The 16,789-nt window shown below is 40.1% G+C and overlaps 1 protein-coding gene across 1 annotated transcript in view; it reads left to right on the top strand.

Moving 5' to 3' along the window:
• STON1 (stonin 1) overlaps positions 1-16,238 on the top strand; it is a 42,437-nt gene extending 26,199 nt beyond the window's left edge. The window contains exons 4-11 of the mRNA XM_048297236.1: positions 6,632-6,733; positions 7,030-7,153; positions 8,556-8,611; positions 9,605-9,698; positions 10,880-11,475; positions 12,972-13,244; positions 14,058-14,147; positions 15,979-16,238. Of these exons, the coding sequence (XP_048153193.1) occupies positions 6,632-6,733; positions 7,030-7,153; positions 8,556-8,611; positions 9,605-9,698; positions 10,880-11,475; positions 12,972-13,244; positions 14,058-14,147; positions 15,979-16,086 (1,443 nt within the window). The 3' untranslated portion in view covers positions 16,087-16,238. The remainder of the gene's footprint in view (positions 1-6,631; positions 6,734-7,029; positions 7,154-8,555; positions 8,612-9,604; positions 9,699-10,879; positions 11,476-12,971; positions 13,245-14,057; positions 14,148-15,978) is intronic.
• The last annotated feature ends 551 nt before the right edge of the window (positions 16,239-16,789 follow it).

Below are 16,789 nucleotides of genomic sequence, written 5' to 3'. Positions count from 1 at the left end.
GGCAGTGCCAGACCATGCAGCAGGACCTGGTTTCATACAGTGCATCCTGCCATTCTGCACTAAGCAGAACTTGCTGGGCCTGGAGCATCCCTGCTTCACATCTGCAGTGCTCTGGGCAATGGTGACCTGTCCTCAGGACAATCTTGCTCATGCCAGAGAAATGACAAGGTCATGCTATAGGGAATGCAATGAAAATATCAAACAAAACCCAGCAGTGAAGCAGGGAGGATTTAAAGCAAGAATTTAGGTATTAGCTTGGTGATATCCAGAGCTGAGGTTCCACTGTAACCTTCTTGGACTGCCATCTGGCAAGGGACCTTCATCTGTCATCTGTAACATGGAGCAGATGTTACCATCTAAATGTAAGTAATGGGATTTAGATGAGACTTCATCCGAAGTGGAGGGAGCCATCCGCTGCCTGAACAGAAAAGGGAAAAGGCCCCCTCCATGTAAATCCATTACTGAATATCTTTGCTGCTAATGATGTGATTATAATGTCAGAAGGAGAGTGCAGAAAATCTGCTCAGGGTAGGTCTAGACAAAAGTGGAGCTGGGGGTAAAAAAAAAGAAAAAACCAAAGAAAAATGAAAAGGTGTGTACAGCTGTGTATTAGGACAACAGGAGCCCCTCCTCGTTTTCTCAGAAAAGGAAGCTCAGGAATATGCCCTTTAACAAATACTGGGGTCCTCATATAAATGCATCCCACACCCAACATGGCAAGGAAGGTTAGTCTCCATACATCTGAGTTATTCTTTAGCAGGCTTAAATTGGTATTAATGAGGCAGTAAGAAGGACAGCCTGACTGCTAAGCTGTGCTTCAGCCTGTATCTCAAAGTCACTTGCTGGATGATTTTAGTGGTTTCTTGGTGCTGCAAATTCCACTGCTGGTGCAAAGGCCTGATGTGGTCACTCAGCTTTATTCCTCTTGAGATTATTGAATGCAAAGTTAGGCAGAGCAAACTGGCCTTGACCAAAACATGCTGCTCTGCTTTTATTTACCATCACACTAAAATTGCTGGACTTCTGCAATTGTCTGCTCAGTGATGAATGTCCAGCAGCTAATTCAGATAAGGAAAAATGATGTTTCTGGCATTTATTCTCCCACTGCACCCTGCCTCTGTGGGATTCTGCACCCCTCTAGTAACTAATCCTTCCCCACTGGAGCCAGGGAGCCAAGGGCAGATGAGTGGCAATTACAGACAGGTGAGGAAGGGATGAGACTTCAACCACTGATGAAGAAGGCAAAACCAGATGGCAGGGAAAGGACTTAGCAAACCATGAAGGCAAAGACAACGGAAAAAAGAGGAGGGAGCTGGACTGTGCCTTTCTTAGGATGCAGGTTGAGAGGTTGGGGTCACTTGGGAAAAAAGGGTGGTATAACCATATGTACGTCATACCCAGGGAAAGAAGGCAGACAGCAAAGAGGGTAAGGGAACAGGGGTTGAGCACTGAGCCTGACACCAGCAGTAGTGTGATAGAAAGGGACAAGAATAAGAACAGTGAAACGGCCCCTCCCCACCCCAGGTGGCTGTTGTTTCCCTTTCAGGCATTCTGTCCCAATAAGGCATATGTATCAGGGTGATATTTAGGAGAGGCAAGGCTTGTTTCATCCTTAATTAGGCTTCCTGCTACTACACAAGTCTTTGGGCTTATTGAGGACTGGGATACACAGTACTATTCAGTATATTCAATCCACCAGACTGCCATTTTTATACAGCAGTTTGTACAGGTCAGAGCCCTTCATAAACCACCAAATGTCCTGAAAATTTGTCATTAAATTGAATTAAGGGAGAGGTCTTTCTATAGTTCTGATAAAGTGGCTTAAATCAGGTGAAAAAAAGGAGAGGCTCTTGAAGAAACAGGAGTCACACATGATAAATGAAAAAGGAACAAATCACAGGTGCCAGTATTATCTGTCTCAGGACTCCGAGGGAAATGATGGAGCTTGTAACAAAATCACACTGTTCATAAAATTGATTATGAGACTGGAGTGCCATATATCTATGAGTCAACAGCTGAAAACAAAGGGAACATGTTAGAGGATATCTTTAAAATGAAATTACACCTCTGCTCGTGTCATGTTATCTCCACGAGGACTGCCTGAATTCTGCAACCAGTTCCTCCTAAGAATGATTGCCTTTACTTGGAAAGAAAAGGCAAGACGGTATTTGTATAATATGCTTTGAGAAAGAATTTTGCAGTCCTGCAGTTGTGTGGCCGTGTTCCTCTCCAGCAGCAATGCTGAATTTGAACAGGAGAGGGCATTCATGACCAAGCATCTGAGTGTGCTGAGTGTTCTCTGTTTCTTAGAGGGAAGACATTTGAAAACGGTATTTTTTTTTTTTAAATGATTAATAAAGGCTTATCATCCAAAAATAAATCTTCTCTAGACATCATGTACCAAAAGGAGTATAAATAATTACAAATTAAAACCTGTCTAGTAAATGAATGTTTGAGGTGCCCTTAAGCAGCACTATCCCAAATGCAGACAAAACCCCTGAAAAATCCGGAGGGTTTGAACAGCATGCTAATCTTTTCCGTAACCTCTTCTCTAAAACTCTTGTGAGCTCTTAAACAGACTACAGTGGGGAGAGCTGGACTGGAAGCTGAACCAAGATTCATGAAACCTTATTGCTCTTCCTGGCTGCCATTGTGAGCTTGGACAAGATATTTCATGGGTCTGTGCCTCAGTTTCTTCTCTTAAAAGTGGGAGTAAATCTTAAAAACTTCCATAAGCATGAAAATGACTACAGGGTTGTACTTTACACTGCAGGACACAGATAGTAGGTTAAGCTCACCATATCAAAGCTAGCCAGTCAGTATGAGTAATGCTAGTCACAGATATTTTAATATTTTCCCCCTTGTTCAGAAATGACTGAATTTTTTTCTGTGCATACCAGGCTTTCTCACACTGTTCAGCTGACAGTACTTGGATGAAAAGACACCTTCCCTAGGAATTTATAGAATAAATTATATAAAGTGTGCTGCTAGGCCGCAGATGAAAATAGGAGTGTCTTGGTTAGGAGGAAGTGCCCTCTGAAACCTCCCTGTTCAGCTTGGAAAGTCACATTCCCATTCCCAGTTTCTCCTTTATCCCCAGTGATATCTGTGTACTATAAGTAGGTTTATCTGCTGTCCCAGCATGAAGGGAGCTGACCCGTTGACCTGATGACAGGCCCTTTGTTACTCACAATACAAAGGGTATAATTTAGAACAGATGGAGGATGCCCACACTGCCCTGTGGGAATGCAAACACAGAGACATGCTGGCCGCTTCAAGTGCAGGTAAGGATAATTTGCTTTGGTCTGCAAATTCTCCCGTGGACACAGGCAAAGTCGCCTGACCACTGTCTGAGGCAGCTGAGTAGTCCTTTGGTATCAAGCTCCCCAGCTCTCCTTCTTTTTGAAGTTAGGCACACAAACTGTTGTGATTCCAAGGCACTTTGTAATCCCTAGATAAACAAAAAGAGGTAGAAATAATTTATAAATCTTCTTTCTTCCACGTTTCTAGAAGCCCTGTACTGGCAAGGTGATGGCTCTGTGTCAGGTCTGGCTGCCTGATGAGGAAGTGGCGTCCAGCTGCACAATCCCCATCTGCGACCTTCAGGGCCCAGCAAGATCCTCAAGGCTGCAGCTCCTTCCTGCTATCTTTGCTAACACGACAGGAAAAAACAGTCAGAAGAAGAATAAGGACACTTTTGGTATGCACTACCCCAGGCAGTTTCAAATGAGCACTGTGCTTTAAAAAAAAAATGGTTTATTATTTAAATTATTCTGTAAGCCAAGCAATATGGCTTGCGTTTTCCTCACGATGATGGAGGGCATACAGAACAGCTGAATATGCAACTGCTGTTTAATTCAAGACTTAAGGAGTGTCATGAAACATATTTTCTTGCAGAGAAAAATTACTTCAATAGCAAATTGCATTTGTCTCACTTGTGAAAATGCAGTTTATTAAGGATGTTGCTTCTTCTATTTTGTAGGTGTTAGCCTGGCTATTTAATTAAGGGTCTGACAGCATTTCATTAAAATATTTTCATTTTTCAGGATGTGTAAGCCTTAAAAATTAAAGCTTAATGGGTGAGTCTCCTTTTCACAAGCCAAACAGCACTGTAATGACAAAGCTACCTAAAAAATGAAAAAGAAAGGAAAAAGAAAGGAAAATGAGATTATGTTTCTAGGTTCTCAGAACCCTCAGGGCAACACTGACTGAAGGTGCATAAAGACCTAAGTATATATGGGAGTACATATACGAGATTAATGAGCATTTTTCCAGATTAGTAACTGCTAAATTGGTAGATCTCTGTATTAACATATGAACAGATTGCTGCAAATGTAAGCAATAATTGAGTAGTTGTACCAGATTGCTGCTGCTTAACTGCAATGCTTAGCTTCAGCTATCTCCGTTTAGGAAATAATCACGACTTCAGGGTTTATTAGAGCAAAATGATACGCTTCTGCAGCCAGCTTTCCTAGGCGCACGCCCGCACCACGGGGACAACTGAGGCTCTCCAGATGAACCCTGTGCTCACAAGATGATGCTCCGGGCTGGAGTTTGGAGCCCAGACTGGGCAGTGGCGGGTCACTCTTAGTTTTAGGGTCTGAGTTTAGCAGCATGTGCCCCAGAACGCCCAAGGTTTTCGGGTGTGCGGGGGGACAGGAGCCCGGCAGGGCCGGGCGGGGCAGGGCCGGGCGGGGCCGGCTGCGTCCCCCTGGCAACGGCGCCTTAAAGGCGGGCGGGGCTGAGGCGGCGGCCGCCGCTGCCATGGCTCACGGCAGCCCCGTGGTGAGGGGCAGGGCCGGGCTGGGCTGGGCTGGCGGGGTCTGCTCGCCCCTCCCTTCGGGCCACAGGGATGAGGATGAGGAGCTCGCCTCCCGCGCCCGGCCCGGGGAGGAGCCGCCGCCCGTTCCCTGGCGCGGGAAGCCCAGGGACGACTTCGAAAGCCTTTTTTTTTTTTTTTTTTTTAAATTTTTTAAAATTTTTCTGTTGAAAACGAGAGTTTGTGGGCAAAAGTGTTGTGGCAGGGATTGGCAGTGGGTAGCTCCAGGGTGCCAGGAACGCTGTGCCAGCTCGGCAGTGCCAGGGAGCGAGGCGGCGGCCTTTATCCCTTTATCCCATGGCAAGTTTAGTCCACTGCTGCCTCTCCTTGCCCGGAGCTTCAGGTGCTCCCTCAGGGGACAGAAATCCCACGGGAGCCTTGGAGGCTTTGCTGGATTGGGATATGGATAAGCCATTCCTGCCACTGCACACAAATGAAACGGGAGTTTGACAGTTCCTGCTATGCATGGCCTGGCTCTGGTGAAGGAGTGCCTGTGTGTAAAGGGATTAAGCTGGAGTACAATAATGTCTGTGCTGTAACCATTTTTCTCTAATTTGCAAGCATGTGGTGTTTGAATTTTACTGTTGCTGGGTGCAGTTTTTGTATAGCATAATAAATATTTGTACTCACTGTAGCTTGGCAATCCTGGGGAGATGAATAGGCCCGTTGAAAGATTTACATTCAGATTCTCTTTTGGATTAGCAGTGAAGGCAGAGCATTTGACATATGGGCTGATCAGCAGCTTTTAGTGTAGTGGTACAAGAGGAAACTTTTCCCTCCTCATCTTCCTAGTATCCTGAAAAAGTGCTGGAGGAGTCTTTGGAGGTTGATAATCCCTAATAAGAAATTATACATGAGTATGGTTGTTTTAAAGTAGTGTTGGTTGCTTTTTCCAGAGAATGTAATGTGTTACTTCTTAATATCTTCTTTACTTTGAAAAGAAATTGTTTATCATCTACACTTTAGAACAACTTTGGAGCAGTAAAATATTAATTTGATGTTTAAAAAAATTAAATTATTAATCCAGAGTCTTGTAAGGTTTCCTGAAATATCTCAGCTTCATTTTCTACCTTGTGTAGGCTATTCTGGTGGTAATGATAGTCAAGATTAATAAGCTTTAAATTGCTAAAATCTCATTATCTTACATTTGCATTGGAGTGTAGGAATCTTGAAGCTCATGTGGATCTGCTGTCCACATCGGACTGGAGGATTAGGATTTAATCATTGACACGGGCAGAAGAAGGAATAAAATGTTCTGTTGGCGTCCTATTGTAATATAAGATGAATGATCTGTATTGATAAAAGTAGTGTTAAAATTTCCACAGGAAATATACAGAATCAGACTGTTTCCACAAATAATAAATAAATAAATAAAGCTCTATTATTTTTTTGCCAGTTCCTTACATTCTGCTTCAGATGGAACTGGCACAGCTTAATTTTAATATCTTGTATTATTGGTTGGTCTCTAAGCTAGCAGCAATGATTCTAGAATGATAGACGTGCTTGTTTGAAAATACAGCACGGCAATGGTTTTTGAATGTTTCCAGGATTTTCTTAAGCACTTACTGAATTATTGGTAGCCTAAGAAATAATTTGAGGCTCAAATCCAGTACTTTTTTAGGGATGTAGGTTTAAAAGAATGAGTGGACTTGCAGACCTTTGCATTTGACATTCTGTTTGTTAAACTGATCTGTTCATGCTGTTCAGTTTGTAACAGCAGTTTAGGAAGCGAGATTAGACTTTGTGCTACCTTTTTAAATGACTTAATGCTCATCTTGACTTGAAAATACCTATTTTTCTTTTGTAATGTAGCCTGAACTATACAAGTCCATTATTGAAGATGTGATTGAAGGTGTGCGGGAACTCTTTGCAGAGGAGGGTGTAGATGAGCAGGTTCTGAAAGACTTGAAGCAGGTTTGTTTGGTTCCCTTGTATTAATAGCAGTTGTGTTTGTGTTTTTTTTTTCTTTTGAGATGATGGACCTGTCCATTTCTTTGCCCTCCAAAACATGCAAACTTTTGCACTTAGAGTTACAAGTGCCCTGTGAGTGATGTGTGGGCTGCTGGGAGCTGAAATTGGTTAGTTATTGCTACCCTGTCTGTTGGATAGAATCAGTCAACTTATTCTTGGAAAAGCTGGGAATTATCTTTTTGGATGCAGTTTGTTTTTAAAGCTGATATTTGTTGACCTTAGTAATAATCTTCCTGCAGCTTTGGGAAACGAAGGTGACACAGTCTAAAGCAATAGAAGGCTTCTTCAAACATAGCCACTGTTCTCCACAGTTCAGCCTGCAGCTGCCACACAGTTCTCACAGCGTTTTGCGGACTTCAGCAGGTCAGATGTTGTTGGACACAATGGATGCAATTTAAGAATTTCTCAGTGATTCGGGGGTATTTTTGGAAGACTTGAAATAATCTTGGTTTGTGATGTATTGTGATGTGCTTATGTATGTATCTAGTTTGATGTGGAACAGTAATTATTTGTAAGCAGAATTTGAAAAATAAATGATGAATTAAACTTTATAAATAATAAACTAATAGAATTCTGTCTACATGCTCTTGATCAGCTGCTCGTTTCCAGTAGCAGAACATGCAGAGAATTTAGGCTTCTTGTCGGCAGTCCAATAGTGTAGCCCTTCAGCTGCAGATTTACCTGCAGGGTTAAGCCCCTGCTTCCCCTTTTGATGGCTGTCCTGATGTGTGCAGAGGTTGTATGGCTCGTTTGTGCCATGCAGCTCTGCTGTCAGGTTGGGGTTTAATCTGGTTCTCAAATTGTTAAAATGTAATCCCTTGCTCAAACAGAAGAGAGGAAGCTTTCTAGTTTTTCTTTCAGTCAGTTTTTCTAAAGGCAGCATTCCTGTTGCAGAGAAGTACTTGACTTTCACACAGCCTCTGACATCAGGACCTGCTCGTCTCAATCAAGTCCAGCTGACCACTGTGGTATTGTTGTGGTAGAGTGTAGTGCTCAGCCGAGACTTATCCCAAAGTGAGAGGCTGTTAGGACCTTTGCCCATAAAGGACAAAATCCATATGAGATGATATAATGAAAATCTGTGCTGTAGTGTATTTCAAGCTTGGGCAGGCATTCTTTATCTGTGGATCTATGGGGTTTTTACATTTTTTTTTCCTTCCTTTTTGTGTTTGGTTTTTTATTTATTTTTTTTTTAAAGTCCTCATAGTTAAATGAACTGTTTTTGGAGGCAGGTGTTTTATTTGTTCCATGTAACTAAAGGGAATAAACTTTTGTGTTTGCAGGCTATTGGAGGTTTTATATTTAATGAGCATCACCTTCTTACCCTTAAGGTTTTTAAAGGGCAATACTAAGGCAAAGTAATCGGTTGAGGCGAGTAAATATATCTATTTGTTTTTAAAAAGGGGATTTGAATTGCCCTGTGGCTAGAGATTTTTAAAGTAGTTAGGGATACCTAAATTGTTTGCTTCCAAAGGCCCAGGAAAATTTTCCCTTTGCCCTTTTCTCTCCCATGGAAGTCAATATTGAGTGCTTATCCTAGTGTTCCTACTTTTAGCATCAGTGGATTTCCTCTGCTGCAAAAAAGTGCTTGCATGTTTTCCTCAAGTTGACAAGACAATACTCGTGCTCACTAATGAGTATGACCTGAAGTTAGATTGCTTTACTTTCACCCATGTTTGTTTCAATTGCTGTTATTTATTGAAAGGTTACTGTACCCCAGAAATTAATGTCTTTTGTAAAGTGGTTTTTTTTGGTTTTTTTATAGCTTCTTTTGTCATCCAAACTGGCGGAGGTTTTCAGCATTTCTCAGCAGCAAAACTGGTATGTAGCTGTAGTGATGTTTTACTTCGATTTTGATTATGTTGAACTCCTAAATTTTTAAAATTGTTTGCCAATTATTAATAAACTTCAAGAGGGAGAGTTGTAACACTGCTGCTTCTGTTGGAGCAGTGAAAAAGGATGGGATGTACCAGCTGCTTCTGCAAGAAGTGAAGCCAGAAGCATGTTGGAAGACACAGCTGCATGTGTTTAGCCCATAGGATGAAAGTGTAGTGGAAATGCACACCTACATATACTTTTTTATAAAAGAGAAATATTACTGGTTGTTAAAATAGTGCATGGCTGAGAAATACTACCACTAGTGAAGCTGGGAGCAGCTTTGTCTTTGAGGTGTAGAAATCATCCAGAAGGAAAATGAATATTTTTGTAGTTGACAAGTTCTGAAGTCTGGGCATGGCAAAATTTCTTTGGGGAGCAGCCACTAATTGCCAGAGCTTGATGAACTTACTGAGTGCCTCTTGAGCCTCAAGCTAACTAGCTTGTCAAGTTGAAATATAATATTGGGAAGGTGTTTGTGCAATATGTGAGTTTCCTGATTTAAACTTTGGATTTCCTCAGAACAGCTAGTTTGAAAGGGAGCTGTAAATCCAACTCTTTGTTTCCCAGGAGGAAAAGAGAACATGAATAGACTTCATAGGCCTAGGCAAGAAGCCTGTGCTGTGTGGAGTAATGCATAAACTTAGGTAAAAGTGACTGAGTAGAAAAATATCCTTCTGGATGGTGGGTGCATTGAGGGGATATGGAAAATGTTGCCTTAGCAAAAAGGGAGTCTGATAGTTGGAAAGTAGGAAACGCTTGGGGCAAGTCGTTACTCTGTCAGTGCAGAATACTCTCCATCTGCCTAAATCTCAAAAGCATGATGCAGCTTTCCAGTGAAGATGGCCACAGAGAGGCCCTCCTCTGTGTTTCACACGGATATTCCAGGTGTGGCACTCAGTGCCCTGTTCCTGCCTAAACCCAGCTCTTGTATTCCAGGGGCCCCCACGAGTGGGTGTCACTCTTGCTCTCCCTTCGTGTGTTGCTTATCCTTTACAGATGCCAGCTGGAGTGATGCTGCAGCCAGCACCAGGTAAGGGTAACGAGGAGATGTCAAGTCTTACAGTGGTCTGGGGATGTTGAAAGGCAGTCCCAGGGACAGTCGATGAAATAGATGAGAAGTTGAAGTGAGTAGAGCCAGTTACCCTCCTCTTCCTTTGTACTTTGTGTTTGCAGTGGCTGCGTGGGGGAAGAAACTGCACTGATTAGTTGGTGTGTCAGTTTTACAACTTGTTACAAGTGTTTTCCTTTGTCAGCCCAGACACAGGTATCTCCTTCTCCCTGTCTCTCTGGGACAATCTTCTATGTTTTAAAAAACCCGAAGGCACGCTGGTGCTTTGGAGACAAATTGATTTCTTATTAAAATAAAATCCAACTATCCATTAACCTTTTTGATCCCATTCTTTTGCTGGTAAAACTGCCTGCACTGCTTGTACAAAAATGTGCTTGTACTGCTTAGGTGTAATCAGTAGAAGGCTTAGTTCAGTCATTGACTCTTCCCTCAAACAGCTGTTCTCTGGTGAAAACTGATGTCTCTAGTTATCTGTTTCAGGTGTTATTCCTGATGTTATGAGACCTATAGACCGGTACCAGTGACTCTGTTTGTGTGAGCATGTGTGTGGGGAGAGGAAATATCAAATGAAATTTGGAACTTGGCTCTGGCATCTCAGTTCTAACCCTGATAATAATAACTTTAAGCATTCAGTATTTGGAGTGGTTCTCTTGAGAAAAGATATATAAATTAGGAATTGTTTGGGTTTTTTAAACTAAAATAGGCAGTTTTTTTACAGAGGATACTTAAAGGTCCATAAAGGAATGAGCTCTCCCTGCAGCTATGGACTAGTTTCATCTTGTATTCCTTAGTTTCTGAAATGACATGGAAAAATTTCAAACCAGCGTATTTATTTATTTATTAATTTTAAATCCAGTATGTAGTTAAATTATTGAACTTACTGTCAGAGGGTACTGTGTAGGCCAAACCAAAAAAGAGGTATTAAACATGATGGACAGGATGGAAGCCATGATTCAAAAAACTTCTGAATACCTGATTTTCAAGGGCTGGAATTGTGCCTGAGGAAAGTTTTGCTTTGTAAATGTGCTTTTTCCTATAGTTTGCCTGAGTGTTTGCTGTTGATTTTAGTGGGGACAGATCAGTGGCCCAGATGTACCTGTTGTTTCACCTGCTGAAGCAGTTTTTAACTCTTCTCTCTGCAGGGCAGTTTTACAATGTGAATGTGCCTGTTGTGGTTACACAGGCCTCAGGAGATGGAAGCATTCTCCACTACCCCGTGCAGCAGGTGTTTCATCCCCTTGGACAAACTTCAGTTCTGCAGGCCAGCATTGCCAGTGTCGCACAGGTGAATGCATCTGCTGCCCATGCAGCTGGTGAAACACTGCAGCCCCAGGAGACTGCTGTCCAACAGGCTGCGCTGTATAAACCAAACTTCATGGAAAAGCAACACCTGGAGAACTCTGCTACCTTGGTCCAGCAGCCTTCTGCAAGTCTGCAGGAATTTGAAATTAATGCAGTGTTGAATCAGTGTAGTGAATTCACAGAAAAATCCCAGCAAGACAACCTTCACACAGCTGTGTTTACTCCAGAATGCTCTGAAGGACTTTTTGTTGATGAATCCTTGGCAAGCAGCTCAAGCAGTGTCCTGCTGGATATGGAGGGGCAGCTGGACATGGAGCATCCGGATCTGCTGCAGCAGCAGGTGCCTGATGATATCATTGACCTGATTATTGCAGGGGAAAGTTTGGATGAAAATGCATTTCTAAGGGATCAGGGCAGCATCGCTTCCTCTGACAAGGTAAGGCCTTTTGTTTCTCAGCTAACAAAAATACATCTGTTAGAGGTGGTGGTTTGAATACATCTCTAAGTGACAACTAGCACCTCTAAATGAGAAGAATAAAAATTATTTCATGGCTCATTCTTAAGCTTGTTTAGTATAGCAGTAGCTGACTGCTTGTTTTTACATTGAGAATTTGTCAAAACTACTGCTAACATACTGTGATGAGAATATCAATTTAAAAATATTGAAAGTGTAATAGATAAAATGTATTAGACTTATTGATTATTTTTGAGAATCATAGGGATTTTTCGTGATTAAGCAGACATGAAAGACTCCTTGTGAACTTCCATATCATTCTGACACTGACCTGCATATGGATACTGGTCAGTTGTGGGCAAAGTGCTTTTGCAGGACCAGCTGGGATTAATTTTAAGTTGTAATGTGCAAAGAGCATTAAAGTTGTATTGAGAATGCATTCAGGATGAAAAGTCAAATTTGATAAGTGAAAAATCTCCTTGAAGAAAATGTGTTTTCTTGGAGGAAGAATCCTGGACAAACTAGAACTCAGCTAGAGCTGTGTGGGAAACTTGAATGATTTTAATTAACAAGCCGCTTTCCTGACCTCATCTAATTTTAGTTCCAGAAATTATTTGCAGATGTTTGAAGTTCAGGCTGGCTTGCTGACTTTGAGTTGTAGCGCTCATATGTGATTGAGGCAAATTTATTAAATGCAAATTTAATGACAGTAATGCCAAATGTCTGTAAATAGAAAGCATGTTATGTTGCTCATCCGAACTCCGATGGCAGCATGATGAGGACTGTCTGAGTGAGAATGGAAGGTCAAAACAAAGTGTTATTTTCTTGAACTAGAAAGTGTATGTGGATGGGAATTAAGTGCTACAATAAAGATTTAATGAGAAACTGAAGATGGCTGAAACCCTAAAGCCCTTTTATGCTCCTGTAAATACTCTGTTTAGGAATTCTAGCACTTTTATGAACAGTAACTTGAAGTACTGAAATATTTACTGTCTCTCCCAGCTTTTTATATCTTATTTAAACAAAGCATTTTGAATGAGTTGAGGGAGAGGGATCAGTTCATCTTGACTTTTATTTCAAAAATGAAAAATCCTATTTTTGGGGGTAGAGGAGTAGCTTGTTCCTTTTTTTTATGGGAGGTTTTTTTACAATAGAAATTCTAAAGGCACACTTGATTGCCTTTGTTTTAGAGTTTTTTGAGTACAAGAGTGTTTGGAGAAAAGTCTAAGAATTTTTTTTTTCTGTATTGCTGAGGAATATTTGACCTGGGTTCCATTTAAGTTAGGTGCAACACAATGTTTGCAAATGTACTCAGGGCTTTCAAGTAGGACCTGAAGCTCTCATTTTAGTGCCCCTAGCTTGTTGGTTTATTAAACAAAAATCTCAGGCTTTGTGCTGAACATGGCTTCCATTATGGTGTTAATTCACAAGCTGTCCCTGGTCTCTGTCATTCCTGTCACATGGAATCCATGGAGCAGACAGGATCTGATCTACTGCTGGAGAAGGATCTCTGCAGTGACATTGAAGGCATAAGTCAGCTCGATGGCACTGGGGATGTTTCTTCCAAGGAACAAATACCACATACAAAAGATAAAGAAGAGAATGAATTCATTGGTTTTATTGATTCAGAGGATCTAAGAGCTCTGGATGATGAGGAAGACTATGATGAAGAATGTGACAGTTCTTCAAACATGGAGTCCAGCTGCAGTGATGGGGACAATGAAGACCTCCAAATAGATATAGTTGAGGAGGTAATTTACTTTTAAGCCTTTAGAAGCACATAACAACATTAGATCTCTCCTGACTGTTGAATTGTTGGACCTAGAACACTTCCTGGTTAGTTTAATGCAGAGCATGGACAGTGAAGTTACAAACGTCTGGAGATAGGAGGTACTGCAGGGAAATTACTCCAAAGCTCATTATGAGGAGTGTGGACAAATGAAAGAACTGTTGGAAAGTAATTTGTTTATTGGATGAATTAATGATCAGAATTAAAGTTTTATTGTAAAATCCTGGCCTTAGTGGAATGGAGTTCCACTTTTTACTTATTATTTAAAGATTTAAATTTAAATAAGATTTATTTAAATAAGATCAGGATACAAATCTAGGTTTTCTTTCCTTCTGAAGGACCACAGGGAATTAGACAGAGATGTGATACAAGAACCCTGTTCTCTGTCTAATCCCCTGTGTTTCCTAGGTTTTCCTTTTTCTTAAAGATATGCAATTTTGTATCCTATGGGTTTGTTCACAAGAGAATCAACTCATAGCGTTTGGACTTCATATAAATAAATACAAGTTGATCAGTATTTCATTTACTGGGATCTGCTTTATCAGTTAGCAGTCTTACTTTTTTTGACCTGTGTTTTTGTTTAGGGTGTTTTGGGTTTTGAGAATGCAAACTCATAACTAAAAGGTACTTGTAAATGAGGTTGGTGCAATGTGGTCTTCACAGCCTCTAGATCTTGATTTTTGCAATGGTAACTTTATTGTTCTGGGTGTGTTTAATTCCAAGTACATTCAATGCCATTCTGAAAGAGTGTATAAAACAGAATTTTAATCTCTAGGACCCCTTAAACTCTGGTGATGATGTCAGTGAACAGGACATTGCAGACTTGTTTGACACCGATAATGTGATCGTTTGTCAGTATGAAAAGGTACAGTAATATACTTTGTTCTTTAATCATACTAAATCTTTTCAGCAAATCTGTGCTGGCTCTACTGTCAGTGCCTTTTAAAGAAACTCTAATGCTGTAATAGAGCCTTTAAATTATATGTTTAGCTGACAATAGTCTGAAGACTTTCCTGCTGTTTTCTGAAAAGAGGATAATCATAATGGCCTATTAAAGGAAAAGGGAACAAGAAGTCTTGCAAAATTATGTTTTGTAAAGGTGCAAAAGTTTGTCTATTTCCTTAACTCTTAAGTAAGATCAACATCTCCATGGATGTATGTAGGCATGTCCAACCATGAATTAAGGCTTTTAAAATTGATAACAGAAAGAGGAGTGTGTGTACTTTCTTTTACTTTATTTTTTTGTCTTTGAAGTGCTTAGTGAGAGATTTTGATACCAGAATTTTGTTGTGTCTGAAAAACAAAGTAGTTGTTAAGTGCCATTTTGTCCTCCTTCATTTTAGTGTTTAAAATTCAACTCATTTTGAACTCCTGAAGATCAAATTAAGTCCTTTTAGCAATGGTATGGTTTTGGATGCTTATATGTCATAATTTAAAAGATTAAAAAAGTGCATATTTTATTTTAAAGCAAATATGGAAAAACATGGCTGTAGTTTGTTTAAGACTGTGCCTTGATTTTTTTTTTTAAAATATTCTTTCAAAAGTGACTAGTGATAACTTTTTGTGTCTAACTAGGCCTGCCTTAATGGTTGCCTGTGGTTCAGGAAACAGGTGCTAAGAAAATTGTCTTTATTAACCTGTGAAAGATGAGTGTTCCTGAAACCAGTTATTTTGGGAAGTTATAGGGATATGTGTAGAAAATGCCTCTGAAATGAAGCCATTGGTGTCTGTATTGTATAGAAAGGTACCCCAAGTTTTGAAGCTTCAGAACTCAGATGTTACAGATGCTATAGGTAGTGCATGCTGTTATCTAGAGCAAGTTTTGCCTGAAATAAGCTGAAAAATTGCTTGAAAATCTGAAAGAAACTACTAGGAAGGTCAGCATTGGACATGTCTTGTAGGAAATTTAGTATCAGATGTAATTAGAAATTGATAGGTACAGAGGCTGCAGAAAGATGTTGGTAACTTTCCCCTTTCCAATACAGATTTAATAAAACATGTAGGCCCCATAGAAAGTATGTAAAAACAGTTATCTCTTAAATTACCTTTAAGACAATATTGTTGGTAAAATTGCTGTCCTGTTTCATTCCTTTCTGGGACTGAAAATAGACTGATGCTGAAAATACAAGGAGTTTTCTAGAGATATTTAAAATTCCTCCTTTTAGTATCAAACAAAACTTTCAGCAGTATGGATCTTTTTGCAGGCCTTTAAAAAGAAACAGAATATGCAAATTCTTCTGCTTTTAAGACAAGTTTTTATGCTTTTAGCCTGTTCCTCACACTTCTAGGCATGCAACACTGCTTTGCCATGTGAAAAGGAAAACATTGCATTTCAGTTAAGCTACACTGGTTTGCAAGGTGTGCTGTGTTTTGGGATTGCCCCATTACTGTTGTCTTGTCCTGCTGGTGTTGAGCTGTATAGATAACAATTTTTGGGGGGAAAAGTTGTGGGAGAGGAGAGTGGGACAGGATGGGATAAGATTCAGGAGGTTTCTGTCTTGAGAGGGCAGGGAGTTCTTTATAAACAATTGAAATATACTGCTTTCATTGAATATTTTGGACTGTAAGGATTTTAAAATCAAAACCAGGTGTGTAAAACAGGTTGTGCTGAAGTCTTAATTTTTTTTTTATGTTTAAGAAAAATGGTGTAATGTATATTTGTGGTGGCGTTGATTTTGATTATTATTTTTCATCAGATACATCGAACTAAGAACAAATGGAAGTTCTACTTAAAAGATGGAGTGATGTCCATTGGGGGTAAAGACCATGTATTTTCAAAAGCCACTGGAGATGCAGAGTGGTGAAACCTCACTCCTGTATGTCCTTGAAGACTGTGGCATTATTTCCTTATACGACTTCTGTGAAACAACTGGACTTTCTATTGTTGTTTCAGAAAAAAATCTCCCAAAAAACCCCCAAAACAACAAAGCTGTGGCAAAAAATAAGCAAAATCGGTGTTGTTAATTTGTGTTGTTAATCTGTTTAGTTTGCAAATGAAACAACTGTACTGTTAGCTCCTCAGCTGTCTTTGCTGTTTTTTTTCTGATTATTTCATTATTTTTCCAACCAAGAAACATCATTGGAATGAATAGCTTTAAAGCTTGAAATGTTGTGTCTGTTTGTAATTCAAGACAGTAAAGAAATAGTTAGTAATTAATAAAGAAATACTTAGTGATTATAATTAAATAAATTTTAGTTCTGTTGGTTTTCTTTCCAATTCTTAAAATCTGAGGTATGACTTGAAATATAAATTTACAGTGTTGTGTAATTCTTTTCAAAGACTGTTGAGCTAAAAAAAAAAGCAATATCTGTGCAAGTCTGAAACCTGTGGCTGTTTCAGCTGCACAGTTCTCTCTTTTTTTGGTTGCTTTGTGTTTTTTTTGACTTCAGTTTAAAGACATGCACTCCAGATGCAAGTAAGGGAAATGCCTGGGAAAGATCCTGGAGCTCTCAATATATGAGAATTATTATTGTTTATTCTATAGTAGCTGTGTCTACTGAGATGCA

Source organism: Corvus hawaiiensis, chromosome 3 (genome assembly GCF_020740725.1).
Source record: "Corvus hawaiiensis isolate bCorHaw1 chromosome 3, bCorHaw1.pri.cur, whole genome shotgun sequence".
In the NCBI taxonomy this organism is placed as follows: domain Eukaryota; kingdom Metazoa; phylum Chordata; class Aves; order Passeriformes; family Corvidae; genus Corvus; species Corvus hawaiiensis.
Note: the sequence above shows the minus strand (reverse complement) of the source record. Positions and strands in the feature narration are given on the sequence as shown.